This window comes from Clupea harengus, chromosome 7 (genome assembly GCF_900700415.2).
Source record: "Clupea harengus chromosome 7, Ch_v2.0.2, whole genome shotgun sequence".
Lineage (NCBI taxonomy): Eukaryota > Metazoa > Chordata > Actinopteri > Clupeiformes > Clupeidae > Clupea > Clupea harengus.
In genome coordinates, this window is record NC_045158.1 from 2550696 (window position 1) to 2575538 (window position 24843).

The following is a 24843-nucleotide window of genomic DNA, read 5'->3' on the forward strand; positions in this document are numbered from 1 at the left end:
CACTGCCTCAACCAGGGGGACCCTCTGAAATCTCAGGACGCGTCCTGCACCCCCTATTCCTCCAGGGGTGCATCTCGTACCCCTCAGCTGTCCCTTCAAACCCTGCGATTGCTCGGTACCCCCACAAGTACCCACAAGGATCCCTGCCACCCCATCAGGCTGATAACCCGAGCCTACCCACCCCCCCGTGCCCTGGGTGCCGATTGTGGGAGAGGGCACAGGAGTCGACAGTGGCAGGGGAGCCACAAGTACCAGGATGCCTACAACCGCCGTCCGGAGCACCACTATGTGCACAGGCCCGGCGCCTCCAGCAGGTCTCACCTCAGCACGGCTCTGAAGGTGCTAACGGGACAGCCCACGCCGCAGCAGCCTCAGGTCCTGCCTCAGCTGCTGCCTCCAGCCAAGCCCTCAACCTCCATCAGCCAAGACAGTCGTGGCATAGAGAAGGCTGACGGAGCTCTGGGCCAGATCGACACACTGCACAATGGTGCAGCCACAGTGTCACACCTTTCTCACCAGGCTGCTGGCCAGGAGAACAGGAAGTCAGTCGATGAACTCTCTGTGTGCGGGTTTGTATCTCCAAGTACAGGCAGTGTACCCTTTGAGGCTGTGACAGAAACATTGAAAAAGGATGGAGCTCAGGGAGAAGCATCTGTCACAGAGCTGCCTGACGGTTCTTTCTCAGGAACACCAGAACCATGTCTTTCACCTCAGGTTTCAGACCCAGAGAAATCCCCAGATCCAGGGTATGATGCCAGCCTGGACTCCCGCATTGAGATGCTCCTCTCAGGCAAGCAGATTTCGGGGCTCCCCTTGTTAAATGAGGGTGACGGAGATACGGACTCAGGGGTACAGTCCCCCCCTCCATCCTCTCATACTCCTCCTCACTCCTGCTTGGAGGAGGTTAGTCCAACTCCCCTTCCTGGTTTTGATGATGAGGAAAATGAGGAGGAGGAGGAGGTTGGGGATGAAGAGGAGGAGAAAGAGGATAACACCAGTGCACCTAAATTCAGCCCAGCAGAGAGGAACCTTAGACCAAGTGCAACCGCTGATAAATTCACTGCTGTGAAATCTTCCTCAACAGAGAGTGTGAACACCTCTAGTGATGGACAGCGTAACCATTGGACCAATGGCTGCCAGCACACAGGTGCCCAAGAGCATTGTGGGTAATCTGCCTGTGTTCCGAATGCCCCCACCTCCTCTGCCCATGCTTATTCCCCCTCCTGGCTTTACCTCTTTGCCCCCTCCTCCTCTTCCACCCTACACTCTATTACCACCAAACATGCCTCCCCACGCAGGTCCCCCTCCCCTCTTGCCTCCTGGGATGTCTGCTGTGCCATGCCCCCTCCCGCCACCCATTCCCGTACCCGCGTGCCCACGGGCAGAGGTGCCAAAGGGAAAGACAGAACCATGCAGGAGGCAGTCCAGGTGGCACGGCAACCCCATACCAACTCGTATCACCAGCGGCCCAATCCAGGGACAGAACTCATGCTCTGCTCTGCCGCGCCCCTCTCTTCATCCTCCCTCTCTTCATCCTCCCTCTCTTCATCTTCCCCCTCTTGGTCCTCCTCCTCTCCTTCCTCCCCCATTTCCTCTTCTCCCTCCTCCTCCCCCTCCATTCACGGTCGTCGCTCCACCTCCTCAAGGTGCCACACCCCCTCCCCCCCCAACCCAGCGGCCCCCATCCGCTGCTCTCCGGCCCCCCTGGCCCCCACCCATCTTCATGCCTCGCTACGACCCGTCTGTGCCCCCCCCAGGCTATGTGCCCCCTGTGCAGCCCCTTCACAAGGCCACGTTGGAGGGGGTTCTGGCATTAGTGGCGGCCGAGCTGAAGGCCATCGTGAGGAGGGACATTCATCGCAGGATGGTGGAGGGAGTGGCCTTCCAGGCGTTTGATCTGTGGTGGGAGGAGAAGGACAAGCAGACAAAGGTCCAAAAACATTTTCTTCTCTAAGTGTTATTATTATTATTAGTAGTAGTAGTAGTACCAGTGACAGTAGCAGTAGCAGTAGCAGTAGTAGTAGTAGTAGTATTAATAGTAGTAGTAATAGTAGTAGTAGTAGTAGTAGTAACAGTAGCAGTAGTAATAGTAGTAACAGTAGTATGTCAGTAGTAGCAGTAGCAGTAGTACTAGTAGTAGTAGTAACAGTAGCAGTTGTAGTAGTGTTAATGTTAAGTCTAGTCAAACTTTATTGTGAGTTATAGCATGGTGAGGTGAGGAGATAATGATTTCTTACATGACCATGAAAATAGCTGAGCTTTTCAGATTCTAACCAGAAAGCGTTTATTTCCCCCCTTAAACATGACAAGATCTGATCCACCTTTTTCAACACAGGCATCTGCTCCAGTGTCCAAACCTCCTGTTGCCAAAGAAGCCATTAAACCAGTTCCTGCCAACCCGCCGGTGAACGCAGTTAGGCAGGAGGGCTTGGCTCTGGGCGTGGTGCTGGGATTGGGTGCCTTACAACTGCCCTCCTTTAAGGTACCAGTGATTTTGTGGATTAATGCACAGGCACTGAAATATGAAATCACTTTGGCTATACTTCAATTTGGTGTTTTCCATTGAATTCAAATGTTTACCATAGAGGAAGTTTGCTGAGACATACGCAAGGAAACCTGTGATGAAAGTAGAGGTGAAAGGTGGCGTCGATGCCATGAGAGATCTCTGTGAGAGTGGCATGGGTGATGATGTCACTGGTTACCATGACGATGTTGATAATGACAGTAGATGTTGGAGATGTTAATGGTACCTCAGTATTAGTGAAATTGAGAATGCTGATGGGTTACAGAGGTGCGATTAGTGGTGGTGATGGGGCAGTGACGGTGGAAGGTGTTGCTGGTAACACACCTATGACGGTATTGGTTACTATGGCGATAATACTATGGTAATGACAAAAACTATGGCGGAGATTTTGATGGGACATCAGTATTAGTGAAATGAAGGATGCCGATGGTAAGAGGTGGTGGTAATGGCGCTGATGATGATGGTGATGATGATGCTGATACCTGTTCAGGTGAAGAGGAAGGAGCACCCAGCAGAGATCTCAGAGCCTCTGGCCAAACGGACGTGTCCCTCCCAGCCTGAGGAAGAGGAGATAGAAACACAGAGTGCAGGTCAGTGTAAATAGTCTCAGTAGTTAGTGCTTGAATTACATCTGTAGTATCTGAGATATGTAGTAACACTGCCACAGCTCGTCTATTTTTTGAAGGATGCTAAAAATTGCACATACATACATGTACATACATTAAGTATACATACATAATTGGATAGGTCGTTAGTTGACATGCCAATACATCTGAATAACTAGACACATAAATCATGTCATCTTACAGAGAGAGCAGAGACTGACATGGGGGAGGACTCAGCAAAGATGTCCAAAAAAGACGTACCAGTCACTGCTGCCAGACGCAGACATGCCAGGCCTCTGGAACTGGACAGTGAAGGGGAGGAAGATGGGAGAGAAGAGGATTCTGGGAAGGTGGAGGACTCCCCTGCGTTGTCTGATAGAGAAGAAGAAACTGAGAAGGTGCAACAATGGGTTGTCTTCCTGAATCCTATTTCTCATGCATTCCCTTTACTGTATCATGTGATTTGGTTCAAATGTGCTTTTTTCTCCATTTTCTCGGCTGTCAGTATGGGGATGATGATGATGATGATGACGATGAAGATTATGAAGATGACACAGAAGTCGGGATGTCACCTCCAGTCAGAGAAAAGGAGAAACACATAGATTATGGTACTGAAAAACACGATAAATGACAACGAATTACCTTTGTAATGATAACTTGATATGATAACAGTATGTGAACTGGATGAATAAAATCGACTTTCAATAGTTTTCTTGTCAAGATTGGAGAATAAAATACAAGATGGGAAAGAGAAGCCAGAAAAGTTCATTATTATTGAGTGGTACAATTAATAGTTTTGATAGTCTTCTAGTAGTCTTTCTCTGTATACAGATTAAAGAGGAACGTATGCGAATGCTAAATAGAATATGATGTTGTGTTTCTTCTATTGTTAGCCTCGTCATGTGCCTTTGTCCTGTTTCTTATCACAGAAGTCATCAGCATCTCCTCCTCCACCAGTTACTATGACAACACTTCAACATCTTCCAGTTCTGAGTCTTCCCTGTCTGAATCTGATTATGATGACGATGATGACGACAATGATGATGGTAGTTACCTCACAGACAATCATGAATGCATGAGGTGGTCAAGAGATACTGTGCAAGAGCCAGAAGAATTGGAGGTGGAGGATGAGCAGGAGGAAGATGAGGAGAGGGAACCGTGGTTGTTGTCATCTAATGAGGAGGAGACAGGCTTGGTTGGCGACCATGCTGTGCCGTCCCCCTGGTCCCTGTACGAGGGGGAGATGGAGCGACCGCCCCCCACTCCCTGCGCCCCTATCCCCACAGACGAGCATTTGGAGCAGGCTTTACTGGGTGAGCATCCCACACCTCTGGCATAGTGACTGGTGAAGGAGGTGACTCCTGTTCTTTCTCTGTCACTGAAAGTTTAGGGAGGGATATGAGCAACTCGATTGGCTGGAGAAACTTCAGAGAGAATATTTTGACATTGTTGAATCATTTTCAAATAGCAATTCCATGGAGCAGCAACAATGACACAAATCAGTACAAATATTATTCACTGTCTTGGGTGACACACTGAATGTTTGTGTCAGTTTGTTTACGATGCCTGAGAGACCTTCATGTACAATCTGTCTGTCTGTCTGTCTGATGTCATAGGCGATGAGGACATCAGACTGGATGGGGAGGAGTTTCAGCTGAGGGTGTGTCTACAGGGAGATGCCCTGTGTCTCTCACCTGGGGAGTTCCCCTACCCACCCTCCCCGTCTTATGGAGAGATGTCAGGTCAGTACACACCTCAATGCTTTATTTAGACCCCGGGGAGTTCGCCTGCATGTACACATGAAACAAAACTAAAACTAAAAAGAATGTCTGTGGTATGGCTGATCAGAAGAGATACAGTCACAGTATTTATTACCTTATTATGCCTCAGTATTACCAAGAGTCAGCACACCTGATTCCACACATTTACCTGTATTAGCTGTAACAGACACATCCACAAGCCTGGGAATTATCATGATTCTTCTTATTATTATTATTATGTTTATTGTTATTATTAGCGGTATCAGACACATCCAGGCCCTTGTCATGTTAGATTACTAATAACCTGCTGCCATATTTACCCTTTTCAAAATAATAAAAACGAAACTCTCCACTGGCTTACATCTACAATTGTATGAGTAAACAACTAAATGTGACAATAGGATTGAGAAGAATAGAATAGAGTATATGACTGAGAGAATAGAATATATTTCTCAGGTGAAAGTTAGTTTTAACCAATAAGTTATATGGAACCGCACAGCTTTCCTGTTCCTGATGATCTCATTGTTTGTGTTACTAGATGAATGATTTTAATGAATAGAAATGGGTTGATGTTTGCATCCATCGAAAAAGTAAGTTTGTGTACAATGAGACTGTGATCAATATAATTGAAACCACTCTTGATCTGTCCTCATTATATAATGCAGAGGATCTGGACTCAGAGCTGGATGTAGAGGTGGACAAAGTCACTATGGAGACGCTGGAGGATTGTGGGACCTTAAGGCCTCCGACACCCACAGGCTCAGTGAGCGACAGTGACGCCTCAGACCTGCAGCTGCGAGGCGGGGTGCTGTCGCCCCCTGCTGCTCCGGAGGAGGTAGAGCGCCCCCACACCCCCGGACGAGGGCTGGATGTGGTGGAGGCTGCTGGAGAGCTCCTCTTCCCCCCTCCGGCCACGCCTCTACCCCTTCCCCCTCCCCCCTCCCCCACAGGGCTAGGGGGGTCCCCTTCTTACCCCATGCCCACCCCTCTGCCCTCCTCTTACCCCCCGTACGAGGACATTCCCAGAACTCCAGGACACTACACAACTTCAGTGCAGAGGTCCAGGAGGACACCCAGGGCAACCCTGGCCCCAGACCCAGAACTCTGCCCTCTGTTTCCCCTCTCCCCCCCTTTCCAGTCACCCTATCCCACAGAGGCATCCCCCGCACCCCGGGACGAGAGAGCCCGCCTGTCTCGTTTCCCCTAGTAGGCGCCTCAGAGTTCTCAGAGTTCCGGATGCACCACAGGGAGCCTTGGCACGGGGACCATCCGCTCAGCGCTGCCCCCAGCCAGCACTGGGGGGCCGAGTCCACTGCCCCCTGCCTCGGGTCTTCACCCCCCAGTGGGAGAGACACTGTCCTGCCCCACGCAGGCCCACCATGGGGGGGTTGCATGAAGACCCAGACTTCGATCACAGAGGACACGGAGGTCGTGGGGGCCCAGGTGGTGTCCAAGTCTCCCCACAGGAGGAGGCCCAGATGTAAAAACATTTCTAGGACGTGGAAGACCAGGGAGAGCAGGGGGAGACAAAACGAGACAGACAGTGGGATGCCACTTCCAGTCGGCACAGAGACATGCTGTGCATCTGCTGCTCAGGAAAACCTGGAGAACCAGCCTCGTCTTCAGAAGCCTAAGAACCGGCCCGCTCTGGAGAACCAGCCTCGTCTTCAGAAGCCTAAGAACCGGCCCGCTCTGGAGAACCAGCCTCGTCTTCAGAAGCCTAAGAACCGGCCCGCTCTGGAGGACCTTGAGAGCCTTGGACTTGTGCGGCTTTACCCTCGCCACAGAGCCAGACGGCGGCACAGGAAGTGGTGGCGGCACTGGGACCTGTCGACCACGCTCCCCATCTTCCGCCGGCGTTCGCACCGTGAAGAGAGGCGTGTCCTGCACGCCGTGTGGAGGGTGGGGGTGGACGAGCAGGACATTGGACACCTGAAACACAGCTATGAGAGGATGAGGTGCCTGCGTCTGGGCTGTGATTGGCTCAACTCAGTCATCTGGGTCCCACATCCATATATCCTTCAGTTCAGTGCATTTTTACTTTTACGTTTATAACGTTTATTCAGTGACGCAACAATTTGAAGCACTTTGAACAGCACTAACTATGAAAAGGGCTATATATATATATATATATGTATATGTCTAGAAATAATATTTGAGCGATTGAGTACATAACCCTAGATCTGTGAGCATCAGATGTGTGCTGTTTACTTGTTCCTTAACCCTGCAGTACCTACCGACATCTCGCTTGGGAATAGCAGGACGTGGGAGAATGGGGGACGTTGTCATGTGACAGGAAGTGCTCGCAGTGAGGGTTATTACGTCATCAGCAGCGCAGATAAGCAGCGCTACCTGGCCGGCACCCAACACCACTCCGAGCGTCCAGCTGAGGACACACAGGTGAGTCCAGGGAGAACACAGTAGAGAAGCAGATAGAGGAGAGTAGAATTAAGTTGAATGGACTAGAAAACATTAGAATAGAATAGAATAGAATAGTGCAGTACAATAAATTACAAAACAATAGGCATTTTTTGGCCCAAACTCTCCAATGTCTCTCTCTCTCTCTCAATGTGTTTGTTTGTGTGTGTGTGTGTCTGTGTGTGTGTGTGTCTGTCTGTGCGTGTGTGTGTGTGTGTGTGTGTGTGTGTGTGCGCGTGTGTGTGTCTGTGTGTGCGTGTGTGTGTGTGTGTGTGTGTGTGCAGCCTCAGCTCTCATTGCGTTCAGCCTCAGATCTTCGTGCGGACCAGCGACGTCTTCTCTCCTCTTTCAGCTGTGACAGTGACCTGCTCAAGTTCAACCAGCTTAAGGTCAGACCAGCTGCCACAGATCTCACCAGAGATGCCTTAAATGCCTTAAATTACTGAATAAACATTTTACAGGGCAAATTTATCATAAGATCATTCTTTGAAAATATTGATTTGATTTAGGTGTGGTTTATGGAATATGGCATCACTGTCTTTCTGGGCATCATCATCATCATCATCATCATCATCATCATCATTATCGCAATCATCATCATTGTTGTCATCATCATCATCGTCATTGTCATTACTGTCATTGTCATCATCACCCCCTTCATCATCATCATATGGAATATGGAATCACTGTCTTTCTGGGCATCATTATCAACATCATCATCATTGTCGTCATCATCTTCATCATCATCGTCATTGTCATTACTGTCATTGTCATCATCACCCCCATCATCATGGTCACTCCTCCGTACGGAGCCATCAGTCTCATCCTTCAGCATAATCTTCATCTCCATTGTCTCTCTCTCAATGTGTGTGTGTGTGTGTCTGTGTGTCTGTGTGTGTGTGTGTCTGTGTGTGTGTGTGTGTGTGTGTGTGTGTGTGTGTGTCTGTGTGTGTGTGTGTGTGTCTGTGTGCGTGTGTGTCTGTGTGTGTGTGTGCATTTCCATATCATTCATCATCCATTAAACAATTCAATAATTATTATCAACACTGATGGTGCCACCATTGCCCTACCAGAAAATGAAGACCAGTCACCATTATCCATTACCTTCATTCTTATCATTGTCATCTTCCTCATCTTCATCCTCTTCACTTCTTTCCTCTTATCATAGTCTTCCTCTGGCTGTGCTTCAGTCTCATGTCCCTTCTGCGTTTCAGTACCGTAAGAAGAGGCTGCGCTTCAGCCGCAGTGGCATCCATGACTGGGGCCTGTTTGCAGAGGAGCCCATCGCTGCAGATGAGATGGTGATTGAGTACGTGGGCCAGATCATACGACAGGTGGGTAGCTATCTTACAGGTAAGGGAACATCAGGTGAGACCAAGGGCCTGTGTCCACCAGATGCAGTTTTTTCTGACAGCGCCCACAACCTCATTTTCAGAGCATGTCTTTCAAGCGTTTGTTGTTGCTAGGTTACCAAAATCATCTACCAGCACCTCAGGATATTAACGTGGCTTATGCTAACTAACTAGCTAACCGAAGTTTTAGCAAATGTTCAGTACTCAGCAGGTTAAAAATATGGCTTTTACAAACAAAATAAACTCATTTGACCTTCTAACATAAGCTGTCATCACTCCAGGCTTTGTAATTTATGTTTTGGTTGTGGCCTTTTTATATTAAGTCACATATGACTGGTTTTACTGGGTTTTTCTTTGCCTCTGCTGCCAGTGCACCAATGTATGTCCCGCCCCCTCCCCAATTTGGATTCTCTATTTGAATTCTCTATTTGAATTAATCTATTTTAATTCTCTATTTTAATTCATCTATTTTAATTCTCTATTTTAATTCTCTATTTTAAACTGAGAGTGCTGGGAGCAGAGTGGACACAAGGGTTCTACGTTCGGAGACAAACGGGTGTTTTTCTGTCAAGGGCGCTGAGCGCTGTTTACGCTGAGTTACAGAAAATTGATTGAAAAAAGGCTTTGCCAGCACACACAAAAAAAACACATCTGGTGTACACAGACCCTTAGTTACACAGGTGAGTAAAAACAGCACAGACACATCAAGTTTAAGGAAACGCACTGCAACCAAATTACAGAGGGACAGACTAGACAGACCATTTGTATGCAGCTGTGCTGATGTGTCACTCGCGGATGGGGTCGGTTTTCCTCCAGGTGATCGCAGATATGAGGGAGAGGCGATATGAGGAGGAGGAGGGCATTGGCAGCAGCTACCTGTTCCGTATCGACCACGACACCATCATTGATGCCACCAAATGTGGCAACCTGGCCCGTTTTATCAACCACAGCTGTAACGTGAGTTACACATACATGCTCACTGTCTCTCACACACACACACTCACACGTTCCCATACACACACACACATACAAACACACACATGCTCACAATTAGGTCCACTTTGTTACGCATAGTGTACATTACAAAATACCTTTTTGTAATTTGAATTTCTGCTCTTGCATTTAAGTAATTTTATTAAATTGTGTCATATTCTATGTTGTCTTCTCTGCGACTCTCCCACATTTTCTTAGCCAAACTGCTACGCCAAAATCATCAGTGTGGAATCCCAGAAGAAGATTGTGATCTACTCCCGACAGCCAATCAGTGTCAACGAGGAGATCACGTATGACTACAAATTCCCCATTGAGGACGAGAAGATCCCATGCTTGTGTTGTGCAGAGAACTGCAGAGGAACACTGAACTAGGAAGACAAAAGAGCTGGACCTTACACTCAAACACACACACACAGACACACACACACACACACACACACACACACACACACAAACACACACACACACACACACACACACACACTCACACACACACACACACACACAAATGCATGCACATAGTGAACTGACTCTGAGTAAGACCCATAGGTCACATGACAAACCATCCATCTTCCTGTAATGTGGTGAGCTATAAGCACATTATATCAAACTATTCATCCTATTCTGAGTATTTTGAAAACAATGATTGAGCACTGGGATTCTTAAATGTGAATATTGTACATATATGTGCAAATATGTATTTATGTAAGTATGTATAAAGGTTTTGTCATCTATAGCTCACTACTGTTTTATTTTTGTTTGTGATGAGTATGTAGGGTTATCATTTTCCACTGTAATACAAAATAAGACAGCACAAAGTCTTAACACCACAGACAAGCTTGTGTAGGCTTACCATTTTCTCTTACGTCCAACCTGTCCAACCTGTCCTAACCTATGCAACCTGATTAATATCTGTAAGGAATCTTGAACAGCTTAGGTTTTGTGATTTGTATCACTGCCCTAAAAAGATCACCTTTCGCTAAAGCTTTAAAAGCACATGCTGTATAGTTCATATTAATGGAGATGACTAGCCCAGAGCCTAATTAGTAGACATGCGTTTCTGTGTGTTCTGACATGGTGCAGGGCATCCAATAAAGGTCTATATTTGTCTTTCTTAAAGTTGTCATTTTCTTTTCATGGGGAGTAGAGTTCCCACTTATGAGAACGTCCTCAACTTAATGTATATGATAATTGTGTATTTGCTATAGTATATTTGAATTACACCAAATGCACTGCCATGAACTTGAAGTCCCAATTCACAGGGTGTCTTTTTCCCACAATGACCTGCATACCGATATTTTATTTGTGTCCATTGAAATTCAGCGAACTGTAATGTAGCCTATCTGTGACGGACGTCAGGCGACTCAAGGATGTAATGGGACAGTTTATTGGAATCAGCCAGTACAAGGGTAAATAGCGGCGGGGGGTCAATGTCCAACAAAACACACCGCTCAGAATTTACGAAGGAGAAAACAGAGGAATCTCACTTATTAAGGGGGAAATCAAGGCAAGAAAACGCGGGAGCTAGGAAAAGAACGCGGAGATCTCGAAAGACCGGGACGTCGGCGAGTATAGGGCAGGAACGATCGCAGGAGCCGTAGAGTCAAGAACTGGAAGATCATGGAGTTTTAGTCCTTTCGCAACGCGCAGACAAGGAAGTGAGGAGTTTATATAGTGGAGAGAGTGACAGGTGCAGGTAATCAGGCAATCAGGGGACTGGGAAGGTGACTGAGGCTGAGTTGAATCAGGAGGGGGCGAGGCAGGAGCAGGGCTCAGTGCTGGCGTGAAAGTGGAATTTGGTCGGAAGGGTCCAACACAGCTAGATACAAACGGGCCATTTAATATTGGACGAATAACCGTCACTAGTAACGTTATGACTGACATATTATTGACCATCGTAACTTGATATGTGATGGTGATTCACGGCCCAAGGCAACATGTATGGAACTGTAATATAGCTATTTGCATTACATTTGACATCGCGCCGGCATAAAAGGTGTACCATTGGAGAATGCGGGCATCGATCCCGCTACCTCTCGCATGCTAAGCGAGCGCTCTACCATTTGAGCTAATTCCCCTAGTGGTAGGGTACGGCACCACAAAATGTAGAAGATTTCCGGTGTCTACATCACGGTGTGAGGCGTTCCATGTGGTCTACTCTATTCTACAGCCCATTTCTATATTATTCCCATAACTAATTTGAAGAACTCATGCTATTTCAAACGTTTTTATATCGTTTTAGCTTCATCATGTAATAGACGAATGTGCTTCCTACGTCGACCCCTTGGCAATTAAAGGTCCGAAACTTGTCATTTTAAGCAGACATTTAGCTGTTAGGGCAGTAATGTTAATCTAAGCGGAATCCCATCTACTGACCTGAAGAATGACCTACAATGCAAGGACTTGGACATGGACTTGGACTTTTCATATATTAGTGGTCTTCTTTACTCGTGCTGTCTGACTATGACCTGGGGCTTTGTCTGAGCAATACAGACAAAATCAACATTTTAAACCATCTTTATGACGGTTCACAATGGAGTTTTAATTCTGTTTCATGCGATAACGTTGTAATCATTAATTTCACTCATTTTATTTAAACGTATTTACATTTTTAAATGTAACTCATTTTATTTAAACGTATTTACATTTTTTACAAAATGTAAGCAGATAACATCCTTGCTAGGGATGTTTTTCTTTGGTTGATATTGCAAATATAGAGGGGGACGGGCTATAACATTGAGAAGAAAACTATTTTTAAATCATGTTTTGTCTTGAGTTCACGGAGATGAAAAAACAACAGATGACAATCCCGAATCGTCTGTAACACTGGACAAATTTGAGCGATTCTAAACCCAAACATTTTGTCAAATTAAGCTAAATGCTCCTCACGGCCATCTAGCTGTACGTTCAGTGTGCTCAAAAAACTCAGGTGTTCACAACGGTTCATACACATCGTGGCCCCTGTAAATAGGAAACAAAACTACCAGTCCCAACCAATCAACATGGTGCTTCAGAAGCACGGAAGGGAGGGGTGTAATTTGATAGGCTGTTTAACAACCTTTCGCATTGGATCAACAACCTTTCGCACTAGTAGCCATTCATAACGGACTTAAAGCTTGAGCTTCTTCTAAACGTAACGGTTAAAAGTGTTTTTTCCGATAAGGAATTGATATACAGTAACATTAGCTAGGCTACTGGAACGAATAGATCCCTCGTCCACACTCACCACGCTGATACTACTAGAGAGCATACACGAAATAATCAGATTTAGACAGTCGCGGAAGATGACATCTGTCAAGAGAAAGGTATTGTTTTCACTCACAAAATATACAGACAGAGAAAGGGACATCTATATATGCTCTCTAGAAAGTAGTATTTGCTCCTTTTCAATCTCGCTGAACATACCGTTTGTCAGAGGGTTCTAATGAGGCCAGCTTACTTACTGCCTTTAAAGGTACTTTGTTGTTCATTGTCTTAGAGTGCCTGACACAGCTAGGTTGTCATCAAATCTTATTTTTTTATATAATAGCTATGGAAGTTATGATTAACTCGCGTGTGGACTTCTTTTCTAGGGAATCCTGGAGCGTTTGGACGCGGGAGAGGTTGTCATTGGCGATGGTGGCTATGTCCTGCAGCTCGAGCGGAGAGGCTACGTGAAGGCGGGTCACTGGACACCGGAGGCCGCGGTTGAGCACCCCGAAGCAGGTGAACGAAATGACATGTGTAAACTTTGGTGAGCCGTGCAAGTCGTGTTACACCTGGGTAGAAACATTTTTGTGCTTTTTGTATTTTCTGTATAATAACAATTCAAGCACGAAGGTTGCGTTACTTAAAACTAAGTCTAGTAAGTGTACACAAAGGCCTACTTTGACGTATTGTTTTGCACATAGGATCTTTTAGGAGAGTTCAAATGGAAAGTGTTCCAATCGTGGTACAAGTAAATCTGATAGGGGGTGCCAGTATTTGGAATTGGATTTTCTAATGAAACGACTCGAGTGAAGCAGATCGTTTTATATCACATGCAACAAGAAAAAGCTATGCAATGGAGAGACAAAAAACCATGCTTCAAACAGGCAGATTTGCGTGCACCGCCATGGCACACCACTAAGGAAACACCTGATAATAAATAAGAACTTCGGTACGCTTGCATGTGGAATACGGTTGGATTTTCCTAGCTGTTCTCTGAGTGGGTAAGATGTCTGCTGTCACTTATACTCCATGTAGGCTACTACACATCACCCCAACTGAATATTTATTCTGCAGTTGTCTGACCCAAATGCAGTCTTAAGTGTCATGTTCAAAGGTTGATTCGTTACACAAGTTTCAGATGCGTGCAGTTCTTGATAACCTTGGCCGTAACCTAACTCAGTGGCTCTTTACAGGGGGGTCAGAGCCCACAAAGGGGCGTCGGGGACCTGCAAGAGGGTCCTTGCGATGATAATAAATTATAAAACAATATGCCAAATTTTTTAAGTGAAATACATAAACATTAGTACGGAGAGCTTTTTGAAATTTACACTCAAACACATCTGTATTTAATATTAGATTAGAATGAATATGAATTGAGTTTTTGAAGTTTTTGGTGTTTTAAGTAAACTGTGGCAACTTTCAAACTCAGAGTTTCAGAGGCGGCCCTGAGCATTTTGGTGCCATAGGCAAGCTATTTCTTTTATCCCTTTTTGTGTCCCTTCATGAATTGCTGAATTGTTCCCAATACCACAAACAACCCTTGCTGAGTTGAATTGGTCTTGTGGGTGAGGGTTAGTAGATGGGTAGAACTGTATAGGTAGGGTAGGACTGTATAGGGGCTGTTCTTATTCTATCATCACACACAATCCTGAGTGTCGGCCAGAACACCACTTCAAGGCCAGGATGTTCAGGGCAGGAGAGGTGCACGATCTTTCATAGACGCACACGTCTAACTAAAGGGGTTTCTTGGTCTCAACAACATGAAAGGCATGGAATTGCTGCTTCAGAAGCGCGACAGAGTAAAAGTAAAACAATGTGCGTTCTCTCTCTGGCATGACGTTGGTGCTACTAATAACAAATTAAGAGTCCTTCAGCATGAAAAGGGAAAATAACATATTAAATGGTAAATAAGTCCAGAGCCTTTTTTACAGGTCTTGTTCATGTACTCTTTGTGTTTTTATTCTGCAGTAAGGCAGCTCCACAGGGAATTCCTGAGGGCTGGGGCTGATGTCATGCAGACGTTTACTTTCTACTCCTGTGATGATAAACTAGACATCAGTGGGAACGCCCCCAACATCACAGTGAGTCCAAAAACCAACTAGTTAAAAAGGAAAAAGGAAAGGAACAAAACTAGCAATGATTTGGTACACTGAAACTTCACTTTTGTCACATTACTCAGCTGAGAAAGACTAATAGAAAAATATGGACACATCATCCTCCACTCCCGTGTGTTATTGCTGAAATATCTGCAAACCTCATTATGAGCATTTACAGTGAAATCAAAACGTCCTTTTCCCTTCTCACTGACTGCCCTCTCAGTGTCAGCAAATCAACGAAGTGGCCTGTGACATAGCTCGCGAGGTGGCCAATGAGGGCGGAGCGCTGGTGTGCGCCGGTGTCTCCCAAACGGGCGTCTACAAGGACCGCAGCAGCGAGAGTGAGGTGAAGGCCATCGTCAAGAAGCAGCTGGACGTGTTCCTCAGGAAAGACGTGGACTTCCTCATCGCTGAGGTACGCTATCTGTGCTGTATGGAAGTGTGGTGCCTTTCCATTGGTCAGGCATGCCATGACCTAGATCATGATATTCTATGTCCAACAATATTGTCCCACGGTACCATACCCCTTTCCCTTTATTGTTGGAGCCCTTGATTTCCATTAGCGTTCAATAAGTCTGTACACAACCCTCACCAGCACCAATGTTAAAGCCAGCCACTATGGTAGTAGATCCTTTACAAAGGAAAAGTACAAACATTTGGGTCAGAATACCTTTGCCAGGGTGCTGTACAGTGCAGCAGCTGTGATGTTTGTGCTAGAGGTATGTAGTGATCCTGTCTCCAGAGCTCTTTATGACAATGTTGGTAATGTTATGGTGATACTGGTGTGTTGTGTAGTTATATTCGTGTGTGGTAATAGTATGGGAACATGGGCGTTTGTGTGTAGTAATACTGTGTCTGTGTGTGTGTGTGTGTGTGTGTTTGGCAGTACTTTGCACACGTGGAGGAGGCGGTGTGGGCCGTGGAGGTGCTGGTGACGAGTGGGAAGCCGGTGGCGTCGACGCTGTGCATCTCGCCGAAAGGAGACATTGACCGAGTTTGCCCAGCAGAGTGTGCAGTCAGGCTGGTAAAGGCAGGTAAGCGCTACCCGCCACCATCGCCCCCATGACTGTGAATGTGAGGGGTAGCCTACAAGTCTGTTTTTGGACTGATTGAGGTGAAGAGAAATGGTGTGCTTGGTTAAAGACGACATCCGGTCACTATTTACTTTTACAAGGTTTGGGTGTATAAGGTGGAGGCTAAATACAAGGGTGCAAACTTGTCACATTTTAGGTGATGTTTTTTCTCTTAAAATAGGTCATCCACGTGAATTGTGTAGATATAAAAAAGTGTGTAGACTCATCCAAATCTCCTGTGAGTAGGCATAACATCACCCTGTGGCAGAGGTGGGCTAGTAATCTGGCATACAGGGCACTTTCCAGTTGGGCCGACGCACCTTGGGGCGGATATCATTTAATTTCTAACTAATTTCTAGATATTGTTAGCAGGAGCAGGTTCATGATTAACAGGGACTCAAAGGGAGGTGGTGTCAGAGACGTTATACGTGAGGACTTTGGTAGTGTGTGCCCTGCCATGATGACAATGATGATGATCTTATCTTATCATCATAATATTTAAATAATTAGGCTAAGGATCCCCTTGATGAAGATGCTGTTTAATACAACACCTGTAGCATGTGGATGTCTGCTTATGTCTTAGCCTACAGGGGAAAAACTAAACTTTTTCATTTCCAACTACAGGCAACTGTCTGTGGGGTAACTCTATGGTAATGATTAATGCTATCTGTGGGGTAGCTCTATGGTATGGATTAATACTGTCTGTGGGGTAGCTCTATGGTACGGATTAATACTGTCTGTGGGGTAACTCTATGGTATGGAGTAATACTGTCTGTGGGGTAACTCTATGGTATGGATTAATACTGTCTGTGGGGTAGATCTCCACCTACAGTAAGTATTACTGTCATTATCTGTGAGGTAGATTTACTGACGTTAAGTATTACTGTCATTAATACTGTCTGTGGGGTAGATCTCCACCTACAGTAAGTTCAAATTGTTTGGTGCTGCTGTCCATTGAGCATGCATGCACCTACATACTTAGAACTACTACATAATTAGAAGTGATACTTTGACTTCTAGCAGAGCTTTTTCTTTGGCAATTACTTGTACTTCTGCTTGAGTATGGACACTGTATGCTCCACGGCCATCTCTGATCACCAAGGAGTCGGACAACAGTGAGTGAACGAGCGAGCCCAATCCAGATGACCCCGGATGACCCCGGTCGCACCTTTGTCACCCTTTTCACCCCTGATGAGTTTGCACCCCTAACGTGTGTGTGTGTGTGTGTGTGTGTGTGTTTAGTTTCCTTTTCTCCACAACTGTGATGCATCTTTGTATATTATCCAGTACACTGTAAACCTGAACAAGTTCAGAGTACTTAAAACTTTTGATGTAACCGATTACATAATAAAATTTGAGTACATATATTATTATTTTTAAGTAAACTTAACTTAAAAATGATACATCGGCTATACTGATTTATTTTGTTATCGTTTTCATAATTTTTAAGTTCTCTGAACTTATATTCAAATATTTTTATACTTAAATCTCTTAACCTCTATGTACTAAATTATTTTCACTCAACAACACAAAATAAAATTAAGTTTTAAGCCTTAAAAATTAAGTTCAGTGCACTTAATATTGGTGAAAGAGTTCAACTTAATTATTCTGAGTAAATAATACTTAATAAGCTTACTTTTTTTAAGTTTACTCCGCTTGATTATTCTGAGTAGGTAATACTTAAATAGCTAACTTTTTTTAAGTGAGCACTACTTATTTTCAATCATTGACCACATATACTGATTTTCTGGTTCTGTTAACAAACTGACTTTAAACTGAAAGTTACTCTACAAGAAACATTCAAATCTATGTAAGATTTCTATTAAAAAGAGTGAGATGAGAAAAACTTAAGAGGTATCACATCATTTATATTTCTTGTAAAACAACTGACAAAATAAAAGATTACATCAAAGCTTTAAAGAACAGCGTTACAAAGTTAACAAGTCAACAACAAATCGTTTATTTCAACAAATAATTTTTTAAGGTGAGTAAGGACGGTTTCAGAGGTTTGTTGTCATCCAGACACATAAAAAGGTTCTGTATAAGAAGGTGTGCGTGAGTTTTTTGGGATATTCTAAATTGAAAGCATATGTCAGGCCAAACAACAACATAAAGGCCTCAGAAATCCTCTGCACCCAATTTTAAAGATGTTCTCGCAGCTGAAGGGGTCGGGACCCGATGTAAGGAGAGCAACAGGAGCATCATCAAAATCTGGCTCCTCTTCCTCCTGCAAAACACCATCAATACAATTACCAGGAGAGTTTCAATGGAAGCTTACAAAAAAAACTGGCAATTAATAATACATAGTATCAACTAATATTAAAGTTTCAGTAACAAACAAAATGTGATCACTGTTGTGCAGTTAATCCTAGACATACCTGAAGGTCATAAGCCTTGAGGATCACCCGTAGCACCTCTGCTGTCTTGCCAGTCCGTGATGCCTTCTGCCTGTACACAAAAATATCTCCTTTGGTTGACTCCTCTTCTTATATGTCTACATCAAATCGGTTTGTTGTTTATATGCAACACGAATGCTGTCAGGGCAAAAAGAATATTGTAGGTCTTAATTGAAGTTCTCGGCCATTATTGTTAGCTTGCTGCTAACACTTTTATCCATCAGATCCATTAAAACACATAGAAGCTAGCTAGCTGCTAAAAAGTTACATATAACATTAGCATGCTGATATAAATTATATGGTGTTTCTGTAGAACATGAGTTGTTTTCAACATAAACAATTGATTGTTGTTTACTTTGCACATGAACATATTTGGGGGGAAATAACCCACTAACTAGCTCTTTAGCTCTTTAGCTTCCTAGCCGCCAGCGCCAACAGTCTTGCAACTGAACTTGCTACTTGACAGCCAAAACGTGATTACTCAATAATAATTACAAAGAGGGAAATTCGCCACTTCTTATCGCAATTTCACTTGCTACCGCAATTTTGTCGCAACAAACACCTAAAAACACTGTTTACTTACCAGATAAGGACGCTTAGCAGCGACAGGATTACTAAAATATCTCCTTTGGTGGGGTGACCAGACGTCCTCTTTTACCCGGACATGCGTCCGGCAGTGATTGCAAAATCGTCTGGGATTTTGCCTCGTCGGATATTTGTGTTTCTCTGGGTCCTTCACAAACTAGTTTTTACGCCCTTTCAAGTTTAGGAAAGGGTGTCTCCCTTACATTCTACCTCCTAGCACAAGCTCTGACTGTAGCGAGAACTGTCATTGGTCGACCGGCCTCTCAGTGTTGCCAGATGCACGATAATTATCCTCCAAAGACGATCATTTTGAGCATTTAATACGATACTTCACCATTTCCAATCTGGCAACACTGAGCACCGTGTCGCTTCCACTAGTTCCATTGTTTACAACAGCATATGACATCTGCATGTGGAAAAGATGTCAAAATTCCGTCGCGGGGGGAGGGGGCGGGGTCATCTGTATGCTACACACTACCACGCCCCTCCCCGCGACGAAGTGTCCTCTTTTTTCACAAACTCAAATATGGTCACCCTACGAAGTTGGTCGACTCCTCTTCTACAGGAGGAACATGCTTATAGAAGTCTAACTGATACTATACAATTAATAAGTCTGCTGTCTCCGTCTCTCATCACAAGATCTCTCATTCTGTTCTGAACTAGTCCTGCAACGACGTTGATGACGTCAGACGTCACGTTTGAATGAAACTAAAAAAATATGAGTTTTCAGGCAATGTTTACTCAAACAAATACATTCTAATACAATTAAAACGTCTTCACTAGTCAGAAAACTAATACATTTAAAGTTGGGTCAACTAAATGCCAGGTTTTAAGTACTGAATACATAATGTTAATAAGTTAGTAGAACTGTTTGGGTTTACAGTGTAACAACAGTTCATTTAGTCAGGGCCACCCCCCCCCACCCCCACCCCACCCCCCCCCACCCCCACCCCCACCCCCCAACACACATGAACTGTGCTGTTATCATCATAAACCCCCTAACTCTCCTCATGCACGCGTCTGCCGCAGGTGCTAAGATCGTGGGGGTGAACTGCCACGTGGACCCCACGCAGTGCCTGAACACGGTGAAGCAGATGAAGGAGGGCCTGGACACGGCTGGCCTGAGGGCCCACCTCATGATCCAGCCCCTGGGCTTCCACTGCCCCGACTGCACCTCTGCAGGCTACATCGGCCTGCCTGAGTTCCCTTTCGGTAATGGCAATACTTATTATTATTATTATTATTATTATGATTATTATGTTATTATGTTATTTATAACACTTTTTAAAGTTTCCCTCATGCGCTGCCATCAGATGCAATCGCCCCCTCCCCATACGTGACATCTGTTTCCAATGATTCTACCTGTAGGTGGTGGAGGGGATATTACACTAAGAAGCTATAGATAGATAGGGGTGAGGGGTGATACCTCTTCATGTGACGTATGAATATTGTGAATCATGTGCATATTAGGGGAGTGATTTCCTGCAAAACTTCCAATGTTATATATATTAAACCATCTATAATGCCCATATGGATTAAATTACGGGGGTTAAACCAGCCAACCTTTACATAGCATAGTGCATAGAAGTGCCATACCAAATCAGGACGCCAAAAGCTCTGTTGTGTCCCATTTAGCCTCTGCTAGGCACACTGCAGCCACTCATTTAGCCTCTGCTAGACACACTGCAGCCACTCATAAATGACATACAGGTATACAAATAGTCTACTCTGGGAGGTGGGCACCTCAAGAACCTCCTCCTCAAAAGATGGATGCACACACTCGACTGATATTCATCCGTTCCTGTATTTAGATTGCATGTATTATTAGTATGTAATAAATAGAACTCTTGTGTTGTTTCCAGTGTCCTTCTGTTTGTTTTCTTTGCTTTCTATCTCTCTCACACCCATGTGCAGCCCGGTGGAGTTTTGGCCTCAATCTAATTTCTTTATGGCGATGAGCTTCATGACCCTTTTGGGCGGTATCAGTGTCTGATGCAGAGCTTAATTACCCTTTTCAAGGGAGGAGCAGTGTGCCAGATTCTTTTTTTAAATCCATTTGTCGTCTCATGAAAATTAAATAATGTCCCTTTATGCAATGCTTTAATGCATGAGGTTACTGTACAAAACATAAACAGAAAAAAGGCACAAGGCTTCTTCTTAAGGCAGTATTCTTTGAAAGAATACCCATTCTAGCTTTCACAACAACAAACCTGTTATGTTTAATTTGTGTCCCCAGCGCTGGAGTCGCGGGTCGTGAACCGCTGGGACGTCCACAAGTATGCCAGGGAGGCGTACACAGCTGGCATCCGCTACATCGGGGGCTGCTGTGGGTTCGAGCCCTACCACATCCGGGCGCTGGCAGAGGAACTTGCCCCAGAGAGGGGCTTCCTACCCCCGGCGTCGCAGAAGCATGGCCTGTGGGGTAGTGCCCTGGAAGGCAGCAGCAAACCCTATGTTAAAGCCAGGTAGTGCACTGCAGAAGTCATGATGTTAGGACACTAAACCCTATGTTAAAGCCAGGTAGTGCACTGCAGAAGTCATGATGTTAGCACAGTAAACCCTATGTTAAAGCCAGGTAGTGCACTGCAGAAGTCATGATGTTAGCACAGTAAACCCTATGTTAAAGCCAGGTAGTGCACTGCAGAAGTCATGATGTTAGGACAGTAAACCCTATGTTAAAGCCAGGTAGTGCACTGCAGAAGTCATGATGTTAGCACAGTAAACCCTATGATAAAGCCAGGTAGTGCACTGCAGAAGTCATGATGTTAGCACAGTAAACCCTATGTTAAAGCCAGGTAGTGCACTGCAGAAGTCATGATGTTAGGACAGTAAACCCTATGTTAAAGCCAGGTAGTGCACTGCAGAAGTCATGATGTTAGGACAGTAAACCCTATGATAAAGCCAGGTAGTGCACTGCAGAAGTCATGATGTTAGGACAGTAAACCCTATGTTAAAGCCAGGTAGTGCACTGCAGAAGTCATGATGTTAGGACAGTAAACCCTATGTTAAAGCCAGGTAGTGCACTGCAGAAGTCATGATGTTAGCACAGTAAACCCTATGATAAAGCCAGGTAGTGCACTGCAGAAGTCATGATGTTAGGACAGTAAACCCTATGTTAAAGCCAGGTAGTGCACTGCAGAAGTCATGATGTTAGGACAGTAAACCCTATGATAAAGCCAGGTAGTGCACTGCAGAAGTCATGATGTTAGGACAGTAAACCCTATGATAAAGCCAGGTAGTGCACTGCAGAAGTCATGATGTTAGGACAGTAAACCCTATGATAAAGCCAGGTAGTGCACTGCAGAAGTCATGATGTTAGCACAGTAAACCCTATGATAAAGCCAGGTAGTGCACTGCAGAAGTCATGATGTTAGGACAGTAAACCCTATGATAAAGCCAGGTAGTGCACTGCAGAAGTCATGATGTTAGGACAGTAAACCCTATGATAAAGCCAGGTAGTGCACTGCAGAAGTCATGATGTTAGGACACTAAACCCTATGATAAAGCCAGGTAGTGCAATGCAGAAGTCATGATGTTAGGACAGTAAACCCTATGTTAAAACCAGGTAGTGCACTGCAGAAGTCATGATGTTAGGACAGTAAACCCTATGATAAAGCCAGGTAGTGCACTGCAGAAGTCATGATGTTAGCACAGTAAACCCTATGATAAAGCCAGGTAGTGCACTGCAGAAGTCATGATGTTAGCACAGTAAACCCTATGTTAAAACCAGGTAGTGCACTGCAGAAGTCATGATGTTAGGACAGTAAACCCTATGTTAAAGCCAGGTAGTGCACTGCAGAAGTCATGATGTTAGCACAGTAAACCCTATGTTAAAACCAGGTAGTGCACTGCAGAAGTCATGATGTTAGGACAGTAAACCCTATGATAAAGCCAGGTAGTGCACTGCAGAAGTCATGATGTTAGCACAGTAAACCCTATGATAAAGCCAGGTAGTGCACTGCAGAAGTCATGATGTTAGCACAGTAAACCCTATGTTAAAGCCAGGTAGTGCACTGCAGAAGTCATGATGTTAGGACAGTAAACCCTATGTTAAAGCCAGGTAGTGCACTGCAGAAGTCATGATGTTAGCACAGTAAACCCTATGTTAAAGCCAGGTAGTGCACTGCAGAAGTCATGATGTTAGGACAGTAAACCCTATGTTAAAGCCAGGTAGTGCACTGCAGAAGTCATGATGTTAGGACAGTAAACCCTATGATAAAGCCAGGTAGTGCACTGCAGAAGTCATGATGTTAGGACAGTAAACCCTATGATAAAGCCAGGTAGTGCACTGCAGAAGTCATGATGTTAGGACAGTACTACTGTGCAGTGGATGATCCCCTAACCAGGTCTGTCTTCTCCACAGGGCTTCCCGTTCCCACTGGGAGAACCTCAAGCCTGCCTCAGGAAGACCTCTCTGTCCATCAATGTCTATTCCTGATGCCTGATGTCATCTGTCTTTCCCCCTCTCTCATACACACACACACACACACACACACACACATTAACACAGCAATACAGGATATGCACCTAAACACACACACATACACACGCTGGTGCTAATCAAAACCAGGCCTGGACTGTTTCATTCATCATGTGAAATCAGTCATGACATGGTCCTGAAAGATTATTCTCCACTTTACCCCCCAAACTAGGTGGGATAATCATGTTCCGATTACGCGCTTGGTTTTAGCAATTCATGACTGAATTCAAGTTTAAGTCAAGCATTGCTATTTGCCTTAGACAGGCAGTGTCTGACTGAGTGGATGGTAACCCTTCTATACAAGTAGTATACTGCACTTGTGTAGAACTAGTATACTGCACTTGTGCCGTGGAGTGTTCATGTAATATGAAGGTGGCCGTGCCAACAACTGAAGTTGGAAATGAATGATTTTTATCTTTGATTGCCTGAAATAAAACCAAGAAGAAATGGAGCTGCAGTCCTGCAACCGGTTCAGGCTTTTTGAGATTTTCTTTTCTGAGGTAAATAAATAATGTGAATAAAGTCACATGTTGTGCTTTTTAATGGATTGGGAAGTTATCATAATGAATTAAACAAATTGAATGAACCCTATATAACAACCAGTTGTCTTCCATCCTTACCCTCACACACACACACACACACACACACATAAAAGCAGACAATGATTAGAGGCAGGTTTTTCATTAGATTTTTTTACTTACATGCATTTTTAGCTAATACTGACATGACCAAACTGAGCAATGATATGTTCACAACAGAATTTTGTAACTTGAGGTATTGTATGAGCTAAAAGGCCTATGAATTCAAAACGCCATTAAAGTTTCCCAAGACTGCACGAGTGCATAGTATATGGGACTGGGAATGCATAGTATATGGGACTGAATAAGACCAGTGCCAGTTGCTTTCTATTTATCTATATTTCTATTGTCTATTTCTATTGTGCCGCTTGCTCTGTAGCCACACATGCAGAGGATAAGAAACAGAACATAAGGGAAAGCATTATGATATGATCGAGTAATACTGAATGATGTCTAAAGCACATAAAATACGCAGTAAATGCACTTGAGGCTGATACTTTGGTCATGAAGGAACAGAAAATCTAATAGTATAATATTCGCTATCTAAAGCCCGATCAAGTATCTGCAAAAAATACACTGGGTTTTTTGCTGTAACAAGTAACAAGGAATACCTACCTAGAATAGGCTGAGTGCTTAGGAATGCATTTTCAAATACATATGCAAAATATTTCTAAAATACATGTTCATTATCATTTGTTCAAATATATAGGTTAATACTGCATTTGATTGCATCCATGTGCGTATTTGTCTTTGGCTATACGTTATGGAAGTGAGTGTGTATGTGTAGGTTTGTC

General features: G+C 44.5%; 2 protein-coding genes and 1 non-coding gene across 5 annotated transcripts; 2 read left to right on the forward strand and 1 right to left on the reverse strand.

Moving 5' to 3' along the window:
* Nucleotides 1-1034: 1034 nt before the first annotated feature.
* Nucleotides 1035-6096, forward strand: LOC105910597 (histone-lysine N-methyltransferase SETD1B-like). The gene is made up of 8 exons (XM_042708156.1): nt 1035-1930; nt 2336-2482; nt 3015-3114; nt 3334-3527; nt 3635-3737; nt 4059-4442; nt 4746-4871; nt 5555-6096. The coding sequence occupies exons 1-8, from the start codon at nt 1106-1108 to the stop codon at nt 6094-6096; spliced, it is 2421 nt and encodes an 806-aa protein (XP_042564090.1). The 5' UTR covers nt 1035-1105.
* A 5561-nt stretch (nt 6097-11657) lies between these two features.
* On the reverse strand, nt 11658-11730 carry trnaa-agc. The gene has a single exon. It is a non-coding gene; the product is annotated as a tRNA-Ala (tRNA).
* A 988-nt stretch (nt 11731-12718) lies between these two features.
* On the forward strand, nt 12719-24062 carry LOC105910603 (betaine--homocysteine S-methyltransferase 1-like). Of its 3 annotated transcripts, none has more exons than XM_031570146.2 (8): nt 12719-12957; nt 13225-13357; nt 14810-14922; nt 15161-15352; nt 15824-15971; nt 20021-20203; nt 21228-21456; nt 23355-24062. In XM_031570146.2, the coding sequence occupies exons 1-8, from the start codon at nt 12937-12939 to the stop codon at nt 23434-23436; spliced, it is 1101 nt and encodes a 366-aa protein (XP_031426006.1). In that variant the 5' UTR covers nt 12719-12936; the 3' UTR covers nt 23437-24062. The 3 variants fall into 3 exon arrangements, with proteins under 3 accessions (XP_031426006.1, XP_031426005.1, XP_031426007.1); XM_031570145.2 differs by lacking the exon at nt 12719-12957 and adding an exon at nt 12963-13106; XM_031570147.2 differs by lacking the exons at nt 12719-12957; nt 13225-13357 and adding an exon at nt 13389-14397 and having other exon boundaries at nt 14773-14922.
* Nucleotides 24063-24843: the final 781 nt, after the last annotated feature.